The 17,420-nt window shown below is 39.0% G+C and overlaps 1 protein-coding gene across 6 annotated transcripts in view; it reads right to left on the bottom strand.

Moving 5' to 3' along the window:
• RSU1 (Ras suppressor protein 1) overlaps positions 1–17,420 on the bottom strand; it is a 249,259-nt gene that overhangs the window by 125,010 nt on the left and 106,829 nt on the right. For all 6 annotated transcript variants that reach the window (XR_005355280.1, XM_038530008.1, XM_038530006.1 and 3 more), the window contains one exon: positions 14,294–14,426. Coding sequence is in view for 5 of the 6 variants with exons in the window: in XM_038530008.1 (XP_038385936.1) it covers positions 14,294–14,426 (133 nt within the window). In the remaining variant the exon portion in view is untranslated. The remainder of the gene's footprint in view (positions 1–14,293; positions 14,427–17,420) is intronic.

The following is a 17,420-nucleotide window of genomic DNA, read 5'->3' as shown; positions in this document are numbered from 1 at the left end:
CCAGGTGAATACCTAGGTCTCATGGAGTCATGAAATGATAGGAGATGAAGTCTATTAGGAACCCATCAGGGCCTCAACCATAGCAAGGAAGTCAATGAATGCCAATTCTCTCTCTCCTCAGTGTCATGGAGGCAACTTCCCTCACTACAAATCCACCTGGATGTTAGTCCATGAATAAAAGAAATGGAGTAAGTAGGAGAGGATACTGGACTTAATCATATTCTGAATTTTTCTAGTAAAAACTGCTCAAGATTTTTAGCATTTCAACCACAATAAAACCAAAGTCGTTCTGTATAATGTATTCACATGGTGGTCTTGAAGGAGCATTTTCCCGTATGCCATGATTTCTTTTTCTAACCACGTTTCAGTATAGAAATAATAAAGAATATTTTTGTTCCATCAATGTAACAACCAGTATTTTCCTTGTTGATCTAGGTAATTAAACTTATAAAAATAAAGAAGTCTGCTTCAGAAAACTAAAAAAAAAAAAAAAAAAAATACAGTTCCAAGATTTTAAGTATTTCAAAACAAAAATTGTTATTAACAAAATTTACATTCCTTAGGAATTATCTAGAATTTAGTACCAAAATATTCACTAGTTGCAAGACATAGTCTATTAAAAGATCACCACTCACACAGTTTCTATTGAGAATGCACAAGAACAGATTAAAAATGCTCATAATCTCACATAAACAGTCTGAAACGCACATGTCATCTTAGCTTACAGCCAAAAAAATTGAGAGAAAAATTAAAACAAAAAAATCCCTCTCTCTTGTATGGGAACCTCAAGCTCAATCTCATCCTCTCATACACAGTGAACTCTTCCAACACCCATTCTTCCTCTTTTCAAACCCTCATGACCTTTCAAATATAGAAAAACTTACTTTTTAATCACTTAAACTCTTAGGTGGGAAAATACCCCTATTTAAAAATATTCTACACAAAAAAACATTTTGGTGTTTTTTTCTCCCTTAGTCTACGGTTACCTCTGTAAATGATCATCTTTTGGTACAGATTCTTCTGAGGATACAGGAAAGCCTGATTTTATATGAGACATATTATAAAAACCCTAAGATTTCACAGTACTTAAGCCGAGACTAGGCATAATTGCTACATTAAGTGAGAAACCTTCTTTCAAGCTCTCATTTATAAAGTATCTTTCTAAGATTCTGGATACTTTAAGAAGGTTTTGGGTACACCTGATTAAACAGTGTACCTGGTAAGAAGGCTTCCACTCAATCTCGTCCAATGAATGAAAAGAGCCATCCCAGGAGACAAAACCAATTAAGACATAAGTTCCTCAGACATACTGAGGGTTTGGGTCCAAACCTCCACCATAAAGCAAAAATTTATTTATTTCAATAAAGTGAGGCACATGAAGTTTTTGGTCTCCCAGCATATGTAAAAGTTATGTTGACGTTTTACTATAGTTTATTAAGTGTGCTACAGTACTATGTCTAAATACATATTTTTGCTTAAAAAGTGCTGACCAACAGGTGAGCTTTCAGCAAGTCATCATGTTTTGGCTGGTGGAGGGTCTTGCTCCAACACTGATGGCTGCTGACTGGTCAATCAGGTGGTGGCTGCGCAATATTGGAGTGACTATGGCAATTTCTTAGAATAAGACAGCAATAGGGGTACCTGGGTGTCTCAGTCAGCTAAGCACCGACTCATAATTTTGGCTCAGGTCATGATCTCAGGGTTGTGGAATCGAGTCCTGTGTTGGGCTCCGTACTCAGCACTGAGCCTACTTGAGATGCTCTCTCTCCATCTTCCCCTGCTTGTGCACACTCACACACACACTCTCTCTCAAATAAATAAATAGAACCTTAAAAGAGAGAGAGAGAGAGAGAGAGAGAGTAATGAAGCCACTTCAACTGCATCCTCCTTTCTCAAACAACGTTTCTGTTTCACATGATGCTGTTTGAGCACTGTACCCACAGGAGAACTATTTTCAAAAATTAAATCAATCCTCTCAAACCCTGCAACTTCTCTATCCACTAAGTTTATCTAATATTTTAAATCCTTTGTTGTCCCTTCAACAATCTTTAGAGCATCTTCACCAGATTCCCCCTCAAAAAACCACTTTCTTTGCTCATCCATAAGAAGCAACTCCTCTGTTCAAGTTGTATCATGAGATTGTAATAATTCAGGCCCATCTTCAGATTCCGCTTCTAATTCTAGCTATTTCCACCCCATCTGCAGTTGTGGCTCAGGGATGGGAGGCTGAGGAGCAGGAGAGAGGACAATGGCCAGTCGGTGGAACAGCCAAAACAAACAACACCCACCAATTAAGTTTCCTGTCTTACTTGAGCACGATTTGTGGTAACCCAAACAATTACACTAGCAACATCAAAGATCCTGACCACAGATCGCTGTAAGAAATATAAAATAATGGGGACACCTGGATGGCTTAGTGGCTGAGCACCTGCCTTTGGCTCAGGTCGTGATCCTGGAGTCCCAGGATCAAGTCCTGCATCAGGCACCCTGCCTACTTCTCCCTCTGCTTCTCTCTCTGTCTCTCTCATGAATAAATAAAATCTTTTAAAAAAAATTTTTTTTAAAAAAGAAACATACAGCAATGAAAATGCTTGAAATACTTTGAGAATTAACCAAAACGTAACACAAAGATAAGAAGTGAGCAAACACTATTGGAAAAATGACACCAACAGACTCACTTGACACAGCTCGCTGCTATAAACCTTCAATGTGTAAAAAAAATGCATCATCTGGGAAGCACAATAAAGCAAAGTCCAATAAAACGAGGTATGCCTACATACGGGTACATTCTTTGTGGTTTCTTAACTTCAAGGGCCCTACGGTTCTTTGGTTTTTAAACATTATATTAAATAGTAAACATAGGTACAAAATAGAATATTCAACAGGTACAAAGGGTAAACAGTGAGGACATTATGTCCTGCCCTTCCAGCCTTTAGTCATCCAGTTTCCTTCCCTAGAGATAATCACCCATACCGGTACAAGTGTGTCTCTCTCAGAAATAGTCCAAACATTTAGAATATAACCACACACTCCAGACACCATGAAACACCTCCCTTGACAGACAAAGAGAAGCCACACAATATGACTATGGTGCCTATGGATTCACAGACAGGAAGGGCTCACTTTCAAACACAATTCATTTATTTGTGGTTAAAAAATGATTTTTTAAAAATATTTTATTTATTTATTAGAGAGAGAGAAAAGCATTAACAGGGGTAAGGGCAGAGGGAGAAGCAGACTCCCTGGTGAGCAGGGAGGTTGATGTGGGGCTTGATCACAGGACCCCGGGATCATGAGCTGAGCTGAAGGCAGATGCTCAACTGGCTGAGCCACCCAAGTGCCCCATAGTGACTTCATTTCTAATATGGAAGTAGTGTGGTTAAAAATAGAGATCTATACAAAGGAAAAGACTAGTGTAAGGGCATAGTCTTCACTTAATACTATACACTGAGAATGCATTTTAATGTTTCGACTACTGTTTACCACACATAGCAAAAACAAAAAAAACCCCTGTAACTTGGTCCATTCTAGATGCCAGAATATCTGTTTTTTTCTTTTTAAATTTCTTCCAGAAATCAAGGCAACCTCTCAGAGGCTCTGCTGCATGAGACAGGTCATTTATATAAGACATGGAGGTCATGCCACATGCAAAGTCCAGGCTTGCAGGAATCTTGAGTATTGCTCTCAAAAAGATTACAGCCTCTTAAGGGGAAAAAAAACAAAACAAAACATGTACTCAGCTCCCTTTACACACCAAATAAAGGTAGTATTCACAGAAATAAATACTGTGTTATAAAATGATAAATAGCATTTGTAATGAGTTTAGCACATGTCTGTCACATGATCAATACTCAAGAACTGATCACTATTATTATTGAAATCGTGAAGAAGAAGTAAAGGCTCTAAACAAAGAAGATAAAAGGGTTTTGGAGAATATGGGCAAATAGAAAGCCATATTTGATAACTTGAAGAATACTTGGCTTTCAACACGTAAATATGGGAAGAAGGAACATTCCAGGCTGAGAAAGCAGCACTTAAGGAGATGTGAGGTAGCAAGCAGGTTCCATCTCTGATGGGACATAACCCAGCTTTTGTCCTTTGGGTCCATTCTCAGTGGATCTGTCTAGAAGCTCCACGGTGCCAGATTAGCCCTTCCTTGGCCCACTGCCATGATCCTTCCATCCTAGAAACTAGTGAGAGTCTAGTAACAGTACAGGGCTCAGGTGATAGAAAAACTCCCGTCCAAACAGCTCATCTCACATGATGGAGATTCAAGTCTTTTGTGATACCTTCAAAATGGGAAAACAGTGCCAAGGGTATAGGAGACAGAAGGCTGTGTCTCATTGCTCAGAAGGTAGACACGGAGCCCATCCACAACAGAGGCAATCTACCACTGTCTCCGCATGCCATGTCAAAGAGTCAAGCTTAGCAATCTCATCCCAGAGGAAAGGACTAAGCTCGATAATTCTTAACTTTGAGGGACAATTGTAACAGAATTCCAAAGAAAATGTAGATCCTATTTTACAATGAATGCTATATGCGTCACATTCGAATATGAAGTTTCCTATTCTTCAGTCTTCCAGTTAGACCCAAAACATCCTACTGGAGAAAAACAAAGAGAAGAGGTTTCACCTAAGAAGATAACCATCACCCAGCTGACCCTTTGCATGAAATTATGAGTAAGTTCTCTGATACCGGTTGTAAATATAACACACAACCAACAAAAAGCACAGTCTTAAACGATCCTTTACATGCCACTTTCTCTACCCTATTAAGATGCTCGTTGTTTCTTTGATTTATCTGATAATAAATTTTTGATGACTGGTAAGTCTCATAAAATTGTTCTGGTGCTGACTACACTGATTAATAAGTCTGAAGAATCGAAAGTGTCAGGAATTCATGTGTACGAATAAGTTACTGCCAAACATATATTAAGTATTCCATAAAATATAGAATAAAAAGGTTGATCTGGTAATTTTATCTTCTATCCATTTTTCTGTGACAATTTATATTCAGGGTCATCATCATCTTTCGTTGCCTTAAAAAAAAAATCAATGAAGTAAATCTGTATGTGGGCAAATTCGGGAATTAGGTTAAATTTTAAAAAAATAATGAACTAATATAGATAATAAAACACGTATCCCAGAAAAAAAAAATCAGAATTAGAAATCATTACTGGGGCAACTTTGAGATGAGCTAGTTGGAATCACTCCCTTTGAGATGGGGAAGCTGAGCGTGGGTGTGAAGAGGCCGTGTGCCACCAACAGCTGAGACCAGAGCCCAACTCTAGGACCAGTAGAACAGCTTCTTTCCCTTCTTTTTCCTCAGAGCTTCACAGCACAGTATGCCTGTGTCTTTATGCCACAGAACACCACATGAAAATACGCACTCCATCTGTGATCTCTCTCTTTCTCTCTCTCTCTCTCTGCTGGGAAAGCAAACCAGCTTTAATTACATGAGAACAGAATTCTCTGCCCTGTTCTTAGTAGTCTCAATCTTACCGATTAAAACTTTAGAGATCTCCGAAGATAAGGTAAGAAAAATGAAAGTTATACAGCTCCAGATGTGGTAACTGGGAACTCTTATGATAAGACAGGAAATCTCGACGCTTTATGGAGTAAGATGCCAATAGCTACAAATCAGAATCACAAAGTTCCAGGGAGAAGATCCCTGACCTACTAGTGTGGGTCCCATGGCAGGAAGCAGACACGAGGCACAAAGGCCCTCTTGTCTCTTATTCCTTCCAGAAGATTCTTGTGGACAAAATAGCATGGAGTCCAGCAGTTGGTGCTCCCTGTAACCCTCCCTTCTTGAATTCTCTAGCCAAATATGACTACAGCAGGGGGCTTTGACAGGTGCCTTTCATTCCCAAGTGCCCTTTAAATCCTAACCAGTTTCTGTTTTAACGTGGTCCACTGTTAAAAGACTAGGAAAAAAAAAAAAAAAAAAAAAAAAGTCCTCTGCCAGAAACAAAGCCTATCCCGTGTCCCTAAAATCAAGCAAGAGTCAATCTGCATACTTTGGAGGAACATCTAAGTCGAAAAGCCAAGCATATTAGGAGAGGCCTGGGGGAGGGGAGTGGATCAAGCCTTACAGGGTCATTTAAACCTACTCACTAATAAAGAAAACATGCCTATCATGAAGTTACAGGGGCTGTGGAGGAAAAGAGTAGAGAGATGCAACAAATGGAGAGGACTGGATACTATTTCTGGGCATCTGAGTAACCACAGTGTTATAGGTTTAACTGTATCTCTATCTGCTCTCAAACTCATTTGCTGAAGCCTTCATCTCCCAGTACCTCAGAACATGACTACGTTCATGTCCCTATAAAAATTGGATGTAAACAATGATGCACAAGCATGGAAGTAACGTGTAGAGACACATGGAGGAAACGGCCATCTGCAGGCCAAGGAGAACGGCCTGGAACAGATCTTTTTGTCGGAATAAAACCAACTCCACTGACCCCCTGATGTCAGACTACCAGACTTTCAGAATTCTAGAACTGTAACAGAATACATTTCTGCTAGGTGGCTTAGACAGCCAAAATTGGACAAAACTAGGTATCAGCAGGAAGGAAAAGAAAAAGCCATGTGCTTACTGATAAACCTGACATATAAAACAACCAAAATCTCAGTGATTATTTTTCTTTAAATATACATTAGCTAAGTGGATGGAGAATCAAAAGTATGTACAATCTGAAGGTGGCGGAACAGCCTGTGTTCCAAGTGAGACTACTTAAAAATTAACTATCGGGATCCCTGGGTGGCGCAGCGGTTTAGTGCCTGCCTTTGGCCCAGGGCACAATCCTGGAGACCTGGGATCGAGTCCCACGTCGGGCTCCCGGTGCATGGAGCCTGCTTCTCCCTCTGCCTGTGTCTTTGCCTCTCTCTCTCTCTGTGATTATCATAAATAATAAAAAAAAAATTAAAAAAAAAAGACAGTAAAAAAAAATTTAACTATCATAGTGGTAATAGCATTTCCTGACTGCAAACTTTTTATACCATGAATCTTAAAAATACCTGTGAAATAATATACAAACACAACTGGATAAAGTATGAAATGTTGTTTCCTTAGTGGTTGACAAGTAAAATGGAACACCAACAAATGCCTATGAACAGAACTCACAGCTGAGCTTTTTATTTGATAAAGCTGACTGAAACTCCTTTCATAATATACATTCTAAGCCAGAATACCTGACAATATAGAAGAACCATGAAGTGCCAAAAATTAAAAACCCCTCAAAACCCTCCAATAATTCTCTACCAGAATAAGAGACCAGATCTTAATAAATAGGAAGTATGTGATAAAACAAGATATCACTATGTAGAAAATAGAAATTACAGGGTTTCTTTTATTAAAGAAGTGCCACTTATTAATTTATCTCTCAAATAAAAACTGCAAATGCAGGCAATAACTCATCTTAGCTGGAGAGAAGGCATCAAGCATTGAACTTTAAGATTACTGGGAGTTTAAAAAAATTGTCAATATGCAGGGCTGATCAATTTCATTTCATTGAGGAGATCAATACTCAATAGTTCAATATGATTCTATCAAGTGAATATCATCTAAAAATGGAACTCTTAGTAGCTCTTGAAGAGGAAGTAACCTGACACATTTCCTTTTTAGAGGGCAGGCTGACTCTAGCCTATGTTGATTTTCTTGTGTCAAGAAGAAAAAATTATCTATATTCTATTTACCTTAAATTGATACTGTAACAAATCACAATGAACATTATAGTCCAGCTATACAAGACAGGCTTAATGCAAGCTTGACAGTCAACATACAAGTTGAGAGAAGGGGTGGGGAGGGAGGACATGATTATTCTGCTCTTTAAAATCATATTATGTAAAAGAATGAGGTTCAGAATTAACATCACTCTTCTCCTTTTGATGTGAAAGTTGTGGGTTTTTTCCCATTTATTCTAAATGTATTCACATTTTTTTTAATGAGAAGCACACTAGTCCCTGAATAAAATGCAGAAGGATGGACAGAGCTTCTGCTCATTGGTTAAACCTGACGGGGCCCATCCCCAGAGAGCTGGCAGGCCAGCATAGTGTAGCAGCAGCGTGACCCCAATGGAGGACCACAGTAAGCATGGATATGAGAGGGAAGTTTCTCCAAGTCTGCATGTATATCTAAGTCAGAGTAAAAAACATGCAAGGATATCTATAAGATGAGGTTTCCTAGATACCTTCAGGAATACCAGGTAGCCCCCTGCAGCTGGTTTTTAAACCCTGGCAGGGTTGATCTTAGACCTATATAGTAGGTTCTCTACTCTCTCTTGGAATCCAGGTACGCTGGCAATGTCAAACAGGAAGCACCTCCCATTTAAAAAACTCAACCTCTTTTGCATGAGCTATAACATTATAGAAAAATAAAGCTTTGAAAGGCAAATAAAAACTTGATGCTTTGAAAAAATTGTGAACATGCACAAAGAAAATGGAAAAATACTAATTACCTTTGAAGTATACCTGAATAATAGCGCTCAACAGGTTAACATAACAGCAGAAAAGCAAAGATCCTTTTAAATGTAAATTACATTAAGTAATCTACCCAAAAACTTGAAAGGGAGACAAAATTGTTATGTACTCTTCCTCACAAGTTCTGTTTTCTTCCTGTTACCTTAAGAGGGAGGTATTAATTTACCAGGGTAATGAACAGCTCTTGGCTACACAGAGCAACAGGTGAGTGACTGTGCCAAAGATTGACAGCTGATATTATGTCCTGATTTTAATTTCTGACTTACATCTACTCAGTGGAATAAATAAGTCTCAACTCCTTGTGCTGGTAACATACAAATGGGAGAAAAAGGATTGCTGTGTAATTTTACCAATGAAAGTCAACACGCAACATGATACTACTACCCAAAATATACCTTATGGGTTTCCCTTTCCTCTTTGCTGTTTCTTAGCAATGTTAGGTAAAATGTAAAATATTTGCATGCAAATAGATCCAGAGACGTCAGAAATTTGAATTGTATTTTTTGTATTACAGAGGAAATGTGATAATACATTTTTTAACTCAAGAAAGAACCAAAATATACATATGTAACATCTATAAAGGAAATATAAATTACCAGGAACCCAATACACAGTCAACTTTTAACAATAAAAACAATCTTTCATGTCCAAAGCTTCAGGGGGGGAAAAACTGGTTCTTCATTTTCATGTCTACTATCCAGAAATACTGTTTTTCTCTGGCTTAATTTGAGCTATTTTCAGATACAGTAATGAAAGAAAATTCTACATTTTTCCTGCCTTCCTATGTCACTATGTAAAATTCACTAAGTACTAGAAAGGTCCTGTAAGTTTAACCCTCTCCTTCATCCTTCTGTGATATTTATAAAACCATCTGCTAGTTCTGGGCATCCATTTATACTTCAGCAGAAAATAATAAGGTTTGGAGAGTTTTCTTAGATGGGATTTCCTTCTAGAAAGGACTGTCTCAAAATGAACGAGATCACCTACTCGGTTTGAAATGCTCTGGCCTTTTGGTAGGCCAGATATATCTGTTATTCAAGGGTCTTCTAGGTCACTGACTCAGTCCCCATTAGAGGATATGCTAGTTGTTTAATAAAGCTCATTTTACATCCACCACAGACTATACGCAGGCTTGCATGCAGTACAGAAAAAAAAAATTCTTAGTTTTAACTGAACAAATAAGTTCACAAACAATAACCAGCAGATAAAAGTATCCCTCCTTACAAATCAAACAGGATGACTTACTTTGTTAGATGTCCAGTGAAAAGAAATTGCCAGCATTTTTCTCATCACTGCCCACGTCCACCAAGTATTGCTTTGTTAAAATGTTTCCACTAACTGGCATGAATAATAGTATGGCCAGTCTTCACTCAAGATTAAAGAAGAAAATAAAAATGTAAGTGAGTGTGGCGCCTTTCCCTAGAGACAAAGGCAAGTCACAGGACAGGAAGAATGACAGGGAAGCATCCTCTGAGTTATGCCACCCTGGAAATGAGGCTTTAGGACTGCCATGCTTCGCAAATTGCAGCCTTCATGAGGATGCCTGTTTTCCAAATGCCTCTTTCAACCACCACATTTTCAGCCTAACATTTGTCAAACCTCTTCTTTTGTTAAGAGTTAACTTGTCAGCTTTTAAAATGGCTTGCGGTTCCTAGCCACCCTCCTTGATGGAAATGTGAAAAGTGTGAGTTACTCCCTTTCACAAAGAATCTTGTCAAGGATCCTGACTCTAATCTGACTTCTCCTCCTAGGGGGAAAAAAATCTACCTTCTGGAAACTTAACAAGTGGTGACTATTCTATCATAATTCTGCTTCACAGAAATAAAAGAGGTCACACAAGGAGAAAACCACCACCCAATACAGAGTTAAGAGGTGACCAGATAGCTCAGCAACAGCCTGAAAATGGTAACCCACTCTACAGTTTGCTCCTCAACAACCCGAGCAAATGATTGTACTTGAACAGAGGGAGTAACATAATGAATGGGCAATGCAATGACACCAGCCAATATGTTCCCTTTGCTGAACGTATGATAAATGAACAAAGAGTAGGCCCCACCTGAGAAATGATGAGGAGGACATGATGAATGCCCAAAGTGTACTCAACAGAACAAGCACCTGAATAACGACATGCGACATGCTCCCGGCCATACCTACCCACACTCCTTGTGCTCAAGCGCACAAGTTCCTATCTTCACCATGTTAAATCATCTCAGAGGATTTTAATTCTTCCTGAACACTGATTTCACTGTTTTATTTCAAATGTCCACGTCCCCTCTTGGAAGTCCATTAGAGCCTGAAAATCAGATAATCCATCTTCTCTGCCTGTCGCTGCTCTAGACTCAGAAGGCCTCTGAGGATGTGCTTGGAACATGAAGGTCACTGTGAAAGTCGACCACAGATGTGGACAAAAAGGAAACATGCCAGTAAGTTCTTTACTGATCTCACTTAGGTAATGGGTCATTTGGTTAGAAAAAAGGAAAAAAGGGAAGGAGATTCATCGGCAATTTAGGTGCCAAAGCAAAATTAAAATATGCTTTCATGGTAGTCTGAAGATCAATCTATAAAAAAAGGTTTTTTTATTGGAAGGGGTATATGGGGCTTATAGAAAAAAGAGGCAAGGAAAGGGAAAGTAGAAACTGCACCTTTTAGAAGAGAATACCGAAAAGAAAGATAGTGAATGAAAAAGAAAGAAGGAAGGAAGGAAGGAAGGAAGGAAGGAAGGAAGGAAGGAAGGAAGGACTTGAATGAACTTCGGAATTCCTTCACGTCAGTACTTCCATCCTTCCTCCTCCCTCCCTCACCCCTCCCTCCCCTCCCCCCCTCCTCCCTCCCTCCCTCCCTCCCCCCTCCCTCCCTCCCTCCTCCCTCCCTCCTCCTCTCCCTCACCTCCCCCTCCCTCCCTCCCCCTCCCTCCCTCCCTCACCCCCTCCCGAAGAAAAAAGCCCACACAAACAACGAAGAAAGAAACTGGCTTTTTCAGAAAAAAGCGAATGCCATGCTTTTTTAAAAATCATCACATACACAGCTTCAAGCTAAATGTCCTCTCACTAGGAAATGGCTGCTTAAAGAAATTAAAGAGTTATAAAGAATTAAGTTGGGTTCTTGTTACATGAGGCTATAGTCACGCAGAGCCATTCATATAAAAGAGAAACTTCACATGTTAAAGCTCTGTGAAACATGATGGTGGCATTTTTGTGTATTTTTTTTAAGACTAAGAGTCTCACTTCCTGTCTGTTTTAATTAATCATCCACGTGTTTGGCTAGTTTGTTTGGTAAAGGAGTGAGCACAGCTACTACAAGAGGATGAGCCAAGGCCAGAAAACTGAAAAAGAGAGAGGCTAGCGCTCTCCTCCTGAGAAGTCTGGGGGAATTCGCCAAAGGTCCCTGCCCTTGAGGAAATCATGTCAAGTGTATCCTCCCCACAAAGGCTCATAAAGACTCCTCTACAAGCAATGAACAGGGTACTAACTGTTCCCCTGTAAAGGGGTCAACGACTCTCCTATGCTTACTTAAGCCTTTGAATGGTCATCTCACTGTGAAAAAGATAGCATCACTCTCCATGAGGAAATCAAAAAGGAAGCTAGTAGGCAAATTGCTTAGATTACTCTGATCCTCAAAACTAACATGCTGTTAAGAGAGACAGGGCTACAGACAAGTATGTTACCAATTAAAATGTCCCACCATATATTCTCTTTCAAATAACCTACCAATTAACTCAATCAAAGCAATGAGCCTCATTCATCCAAAATACTAACCTTGCTCAAATAACCAGAAATAGTTTATAATATATAATAGTTTGTATATAATGGTGATTAGTTGCATGACTAATAATGACTGCGAGGTAATATAAATTCACAACTTAGTCTTTTAAAATGAAACTAAAATTAGAAGCACTTTTATACACAATGTATTCTAATACACTATAAATTATGAATTAATGGATAAAAGATCGTTGGCCAGAATAAAAAACAGAGTATTTTCCCTAGTTCTAAGTCAATAAAAGCTTGTTTGTATAGTTTTCTGTATGTTAAAATGTATACAATGATTTTCTAAAAAGATAACCTACAAACCAAGATCTATGGAGACTCCCATTTACTAACAAAAAAATTAGATCCTCATCTAAAGTAGATGGTAGCAATGATTGACAATTTAAAAGGAACAAAATGAACAATAAGCTGCCAATTTGCAATTAATTTTCACACGTTTTCATAATGAACTAATTTCCAAGGCTGAGCTATACTCATATTTAAAGAAACTATAAGGCAGCCCGATGGCTCAGCGGTTTAGCACCGCCTTCAGCCCAGGGCATGATCCTGGAGACCCTGGATTGAGTCCCACGTCGGGCTCCCTACATGGAGCCTGCTTCTTCTCCCTCTGTGTCTGTGTCTGTGTCTCTGCCTCTCTCTCTCGCTCTCTCTCTCTCTGTGTCTCTCATGAATAAATAAATAAAATCTTTTTTTTAAAAAAAAAGGAGAAACTATACAGTGGCACATAACTATGTGGCTCAGGAAACAATAAAACACATCTTACACTTCTCTCATTTTACCCTTAAGGTAAGTCTTCAGATATATTGCAAATGTCACAGTATTATCTTAGAAGAAACCTAAACCATGCTTTAAGCTGCTTTCATATAGGAGGATACGCTATGTCTTAGTTCAAACGCCATTGTTCTTCACAGCTCATCTTCTCTGTGATCTGCCCGTTGGAAATAGGATTATAACAGGTACTGCATGTGTGACCAGGAACATGGTAAATGGGAGGTGGCTCCAGAACCACAGCTGCCCATTGGCAAGCCGGGATTCTGCTTTGTTGGTTCATCCTGACACCCACTGTCCCTGAACAGATGCAGTGAGGCCTGTGTTGATGTGTGTGTGTGTGGGGGGGGGGGGGGGGGGGGGGACTCTGTTCTGATTCCAAAAAAGCAAACCCTTAACTGAATGTAGCCTTTAATGATCCTTGAGCTCCCCTCTACCAGCTGGGATGTTAGATTCTCAAAGGTTGGGGCTGCACACAAAATCAGATTAAACTGGACTATGGATTTTTTCCCCCCAAATCTCTTCTACATTTGCTTAAAAGAGAGGAGACTAGATTTCAGAATTAAAGATTATGGAAGCATAGGGATTAATGATCATTTTAATTTGGGGGTGAGTGTGGGATGAAGGGAAAATAATGTCAGAAGATGTAATAACAACAGAGCAAGTAGGGGGTAGAAGACACCCTGACACCACGAGGAAGAAACAGGTGGGGATACTTAGGTTTCGGGGCTGGCACCCTATAAGCTGCCTTGGATCCAGGGCAAGGGCTTGAGGGATTCTGATGCTGTGATTTAAGCTAGCTGATTTCTCCTTCTCTTTTTCTGACTTTCCTTCTCTTAGGGAGATTATCATCTTGCTAGATACAGTAAGAGCTTCTAAAGAATAGAATGATGCTTTCCTACTAGTCTCTCCTGATTCTATAAATAAACCACTTAACAATTTTGTTCATAACATTTGCTATTCTTTGCATTCCACGGAGAAAAAAAGTATGTGCTGATCTTCATGGGTCTCATGAATTTCGTTGAACGCCATGAATATTCAACCAATTTAATACCTTAAAATTTTTCTAAACAAATTTGGCATAAATTCCCTTCAAAAATGTCAATTAATCTATAAAAAACAGAGACAGTTACTACACATGGTTATTAATAAAACATTTAAAAATACTATAAGCTAACTGCCACCAATATGACATCATATGATAGTTTTTTTAAACGAGGTAATTACAAATACTATAAAATGAGAGTCTACTATTTTAGAGAATCATAGTCTACTTACTACTTGTACGTCTCAGAACGGATATATTCAAAAACATGGGACACGCCAAGCTGGAACTGGTCAGCAATTGGGGTAACCCAGGGATTATTCTCTGCTTTGAACACTTGCTTCTGGCCAGTTAAATCCAAGTTTCCTGAAATGACAGAAGGAAAGAAGAAAGGGTGAAGTTCATTTCATCCAACACAAATCAGGCCTAAGAAGTCATACCCAGTAACTATGGTACAACCCCAAGTATCTCTTGGGTCATCTGTATTGATTTTTTAAAAATCTGTAACTTCAAGTCCTCACTGAAATGAAAGCAATGTTAGCTGAAGTACCCTGGCCCAAGAAAGTAGGAAGGAAGGGAAGAGGGAAGTAAACTTGGAAGGGATTTTTGCAAATGCAGCATATGGTTTATTTTTCTATGTATTTGTTACAGAGAAGAAAACAATCCAAGATTGAAAGGAATGATCATCTCAGAACATCCTGAAATTCTACTAGACGATGTACATCCCATTCCGATCTAAATATAATCCAATCAAAACCACTAGTCATCAAAGTAGAACATGAGTAAAGTAGATAAGAATGCTGCCCAGGTAAAATTACTATTGCATCACTCAGTATCATAGGCACATCACAGATTCAGCCCTAAATGAATCTCATTAACATGGTAATGCTAGAAACTCACATCTATAGTGTCCTTATACGTTGAACAATTACCTTTTTTTTTAAGATTTTATTTATTAATTCATGAGACACACACACACACACACACACACACACAGAGACAGAGAGAGGCAGAGACACAGACAGAGGGAGAAGCAGGCTTCATGTAGGGAGCCCGACGCGGGACTTGATCCCAGGTCTCCAAGATCACGCCCTGGGCGGAAGGCAGTGCTGAACCACTGGGCCACCGGGGCTGCCTGACCAATTACCTTTAATAAGCACTTCTTCATTTGATTCTTGGGCAATCCCCTAAAGTCAGTAATTGACATCACTTTATAGGTGAAAAAATGGATGGCAAAATTAAGTAATGTCTCCAAGATCGGAAAACTTAAGATTGGGGATGTGAACCCAAGGCTCTCACTCCAAATCTCAGATTCTTTCTCCAATGTCTGGTGAAGTTATCAGGTTATACAATCTCAATCAACCAAGGATGAGTTAGGGAAGGTAGCATAAAAAAGCCAAGTGCCAAGTGCCACCCATTTGAATATCATGTTAGTAATCAGTTGCTTTCTTGTGTTTGCTTGGTATACTCAAAAGTGGAAGAAGCTGTGTATGAAAAGGCTTTCCATCGCACACTTGCCTATGCAAGAGACTAGGACAGTGCAGTCACAGAGCAGAGATGGATGCAGTTTACCTGGCAGGAGACTCACCAAAGGCCTTTCCCTAAAAGTCTACTGAGGAAGTCCTTTTGCAGACTTTCCCAATCTACAGGTCAATGCTATATAAACAATTATTCTTCCCAAGATACATCCAAAGTACCATGTTTGTCCTGTTTTGCAACTCTACTTGCCAATTTTGTCATAACTGATAACTCAAGATAAGGAAAACCCATTCTGGAATGGAAGTATACCACAAAGCACATAATTTCCTAGCTGATCTGAGCTTCGGAAATGCACAAATATTTTTACTGGGAAGATGATGTAATTAATATTTCTTCTTAAAATAAAATAATTGAGAGTCTCAATCTGTCTTCTTTTTGTTATATGAACTTGTAACTGTTCGGGGGCGGGGGGGAGGAAGAGAAGACCAATATAAAAGTAATTACAACCTAATAAAATGCTTTTAAAGAAAACAGATATTACCGAATGAGTAATTCATCATGATCTTTCCAAAGCTCCTTAGAATCTGTTGATGTTAAGTACAAAAATAAGCAGATAAATTTCTCTCCAAGATTATCAATATTGTCAATTTCCTCATCTTAATGGTTAAACATCATTAGTCAGATATTAAATCATTTGGTAAATTAATGGGCTTTATTCTCTAAACCATGAAAATCCCAGAGTTGCACAAATTCTCTACTGAGCTGGGTATCTTACTTCGGTGTGACTCTGTAGGCACTGGGCTATTTGGTTTTTATCTTCACTTGGGGAGGGGTTTTAGTTTTCCCAGGATAAAATTGATGTCTTGTTTAAATTTCTCTGTAATTCTTATCTTCTTTGAGGAACTCATTTGCTACACTCTACGTCCTTGTCCTCTCTTCCATATCATTCTCTCATAATTATTTTTCCAATTTCTACTTTTCCTAAAAATGAATTTAATATCAGAAAAAAAGTCTTCCATTTAAAAATAATTCCAAACAACAATTCTGTATTTCTTAAGTGTTCTGTTCTAAATGCAGTGAATACATTGTCCACTGTTCTTAGGAAGCATGGTCATTGAGGGAAGGGCCCACATGCCAGGCAACAGAAACCGTGGTGTAACCATTCACTAAGTTGAGGCTGGACATACCAGAGGTGATCACCTCTCTTAAAGTATTCACCCAATAAACAAATTATGCTTACATATCTTCCTGCCTCTAACGCCTGCCCACTGACATTCAGCATGAAATCAACTACAAAAAATAAATCATGGAAAAATCTATATTCCAAAGTGGCAAAGAAAGAAAGAAAGAAAGAAAGAAAGAAAGAAAGAAAGAAAGAAAGAAAAGCCATGAAAAGCATGAATTGCATAGGGAAGCAGAGCAATTCTTAAGCAAAGGGATCTACATTAGTGGCTACTCTGACCTAAAGATCTTTCCTCCCTGTTCCCCAAAATTGTTTATCCTACTGAAAAATAGAGTCTGAATTCCTAACGGGTACAATTCAACCTGATGAACATCTAGGACTCCCCATCATTTATACATTACCACGAGTTAACTCAAGTGGATTGCTTTCCTTTTAACATTTGGTTCAGACTGGGATCACAGGGATACTATACTGCGTGGTAGAAGAGTGGGAGAAGGAGAGGAGGCAACAAGAGGTACAGAGCACTTTTCACTGTGCTGTATTTTCAGGGCCCTGGGGTCACTGTGAGAGCACCCTGACCAGGGTAAGGCTCTAGGAAGGACGGCCTGCCCCTCCAGGCAATCCTCAGCTATTCCAAATTTGCTCAGGGATGAATGATGTCCATGGGATGGTAAAGAGAAAGAGGACTACCTTCCTGG

This window comes from Canis lupus, chromosome 2 (assembly GCF_011100685.1).
Source record: "Canis lupus familiaris isolate Mischka breed German Shepherd chromosome 2, alternate assembly UU_Cfam_GSD_1.0, whole genome shotgun sequence".
Taxonomy (NCBI): Eukaryota; Metazoa; Chordata; class Mammalia; order Carnivora; family Canidae; genus Canis; species Canis lupus.
This window is presented reverse-complemented; position numbering and strand designations above follow the sequence as displayed.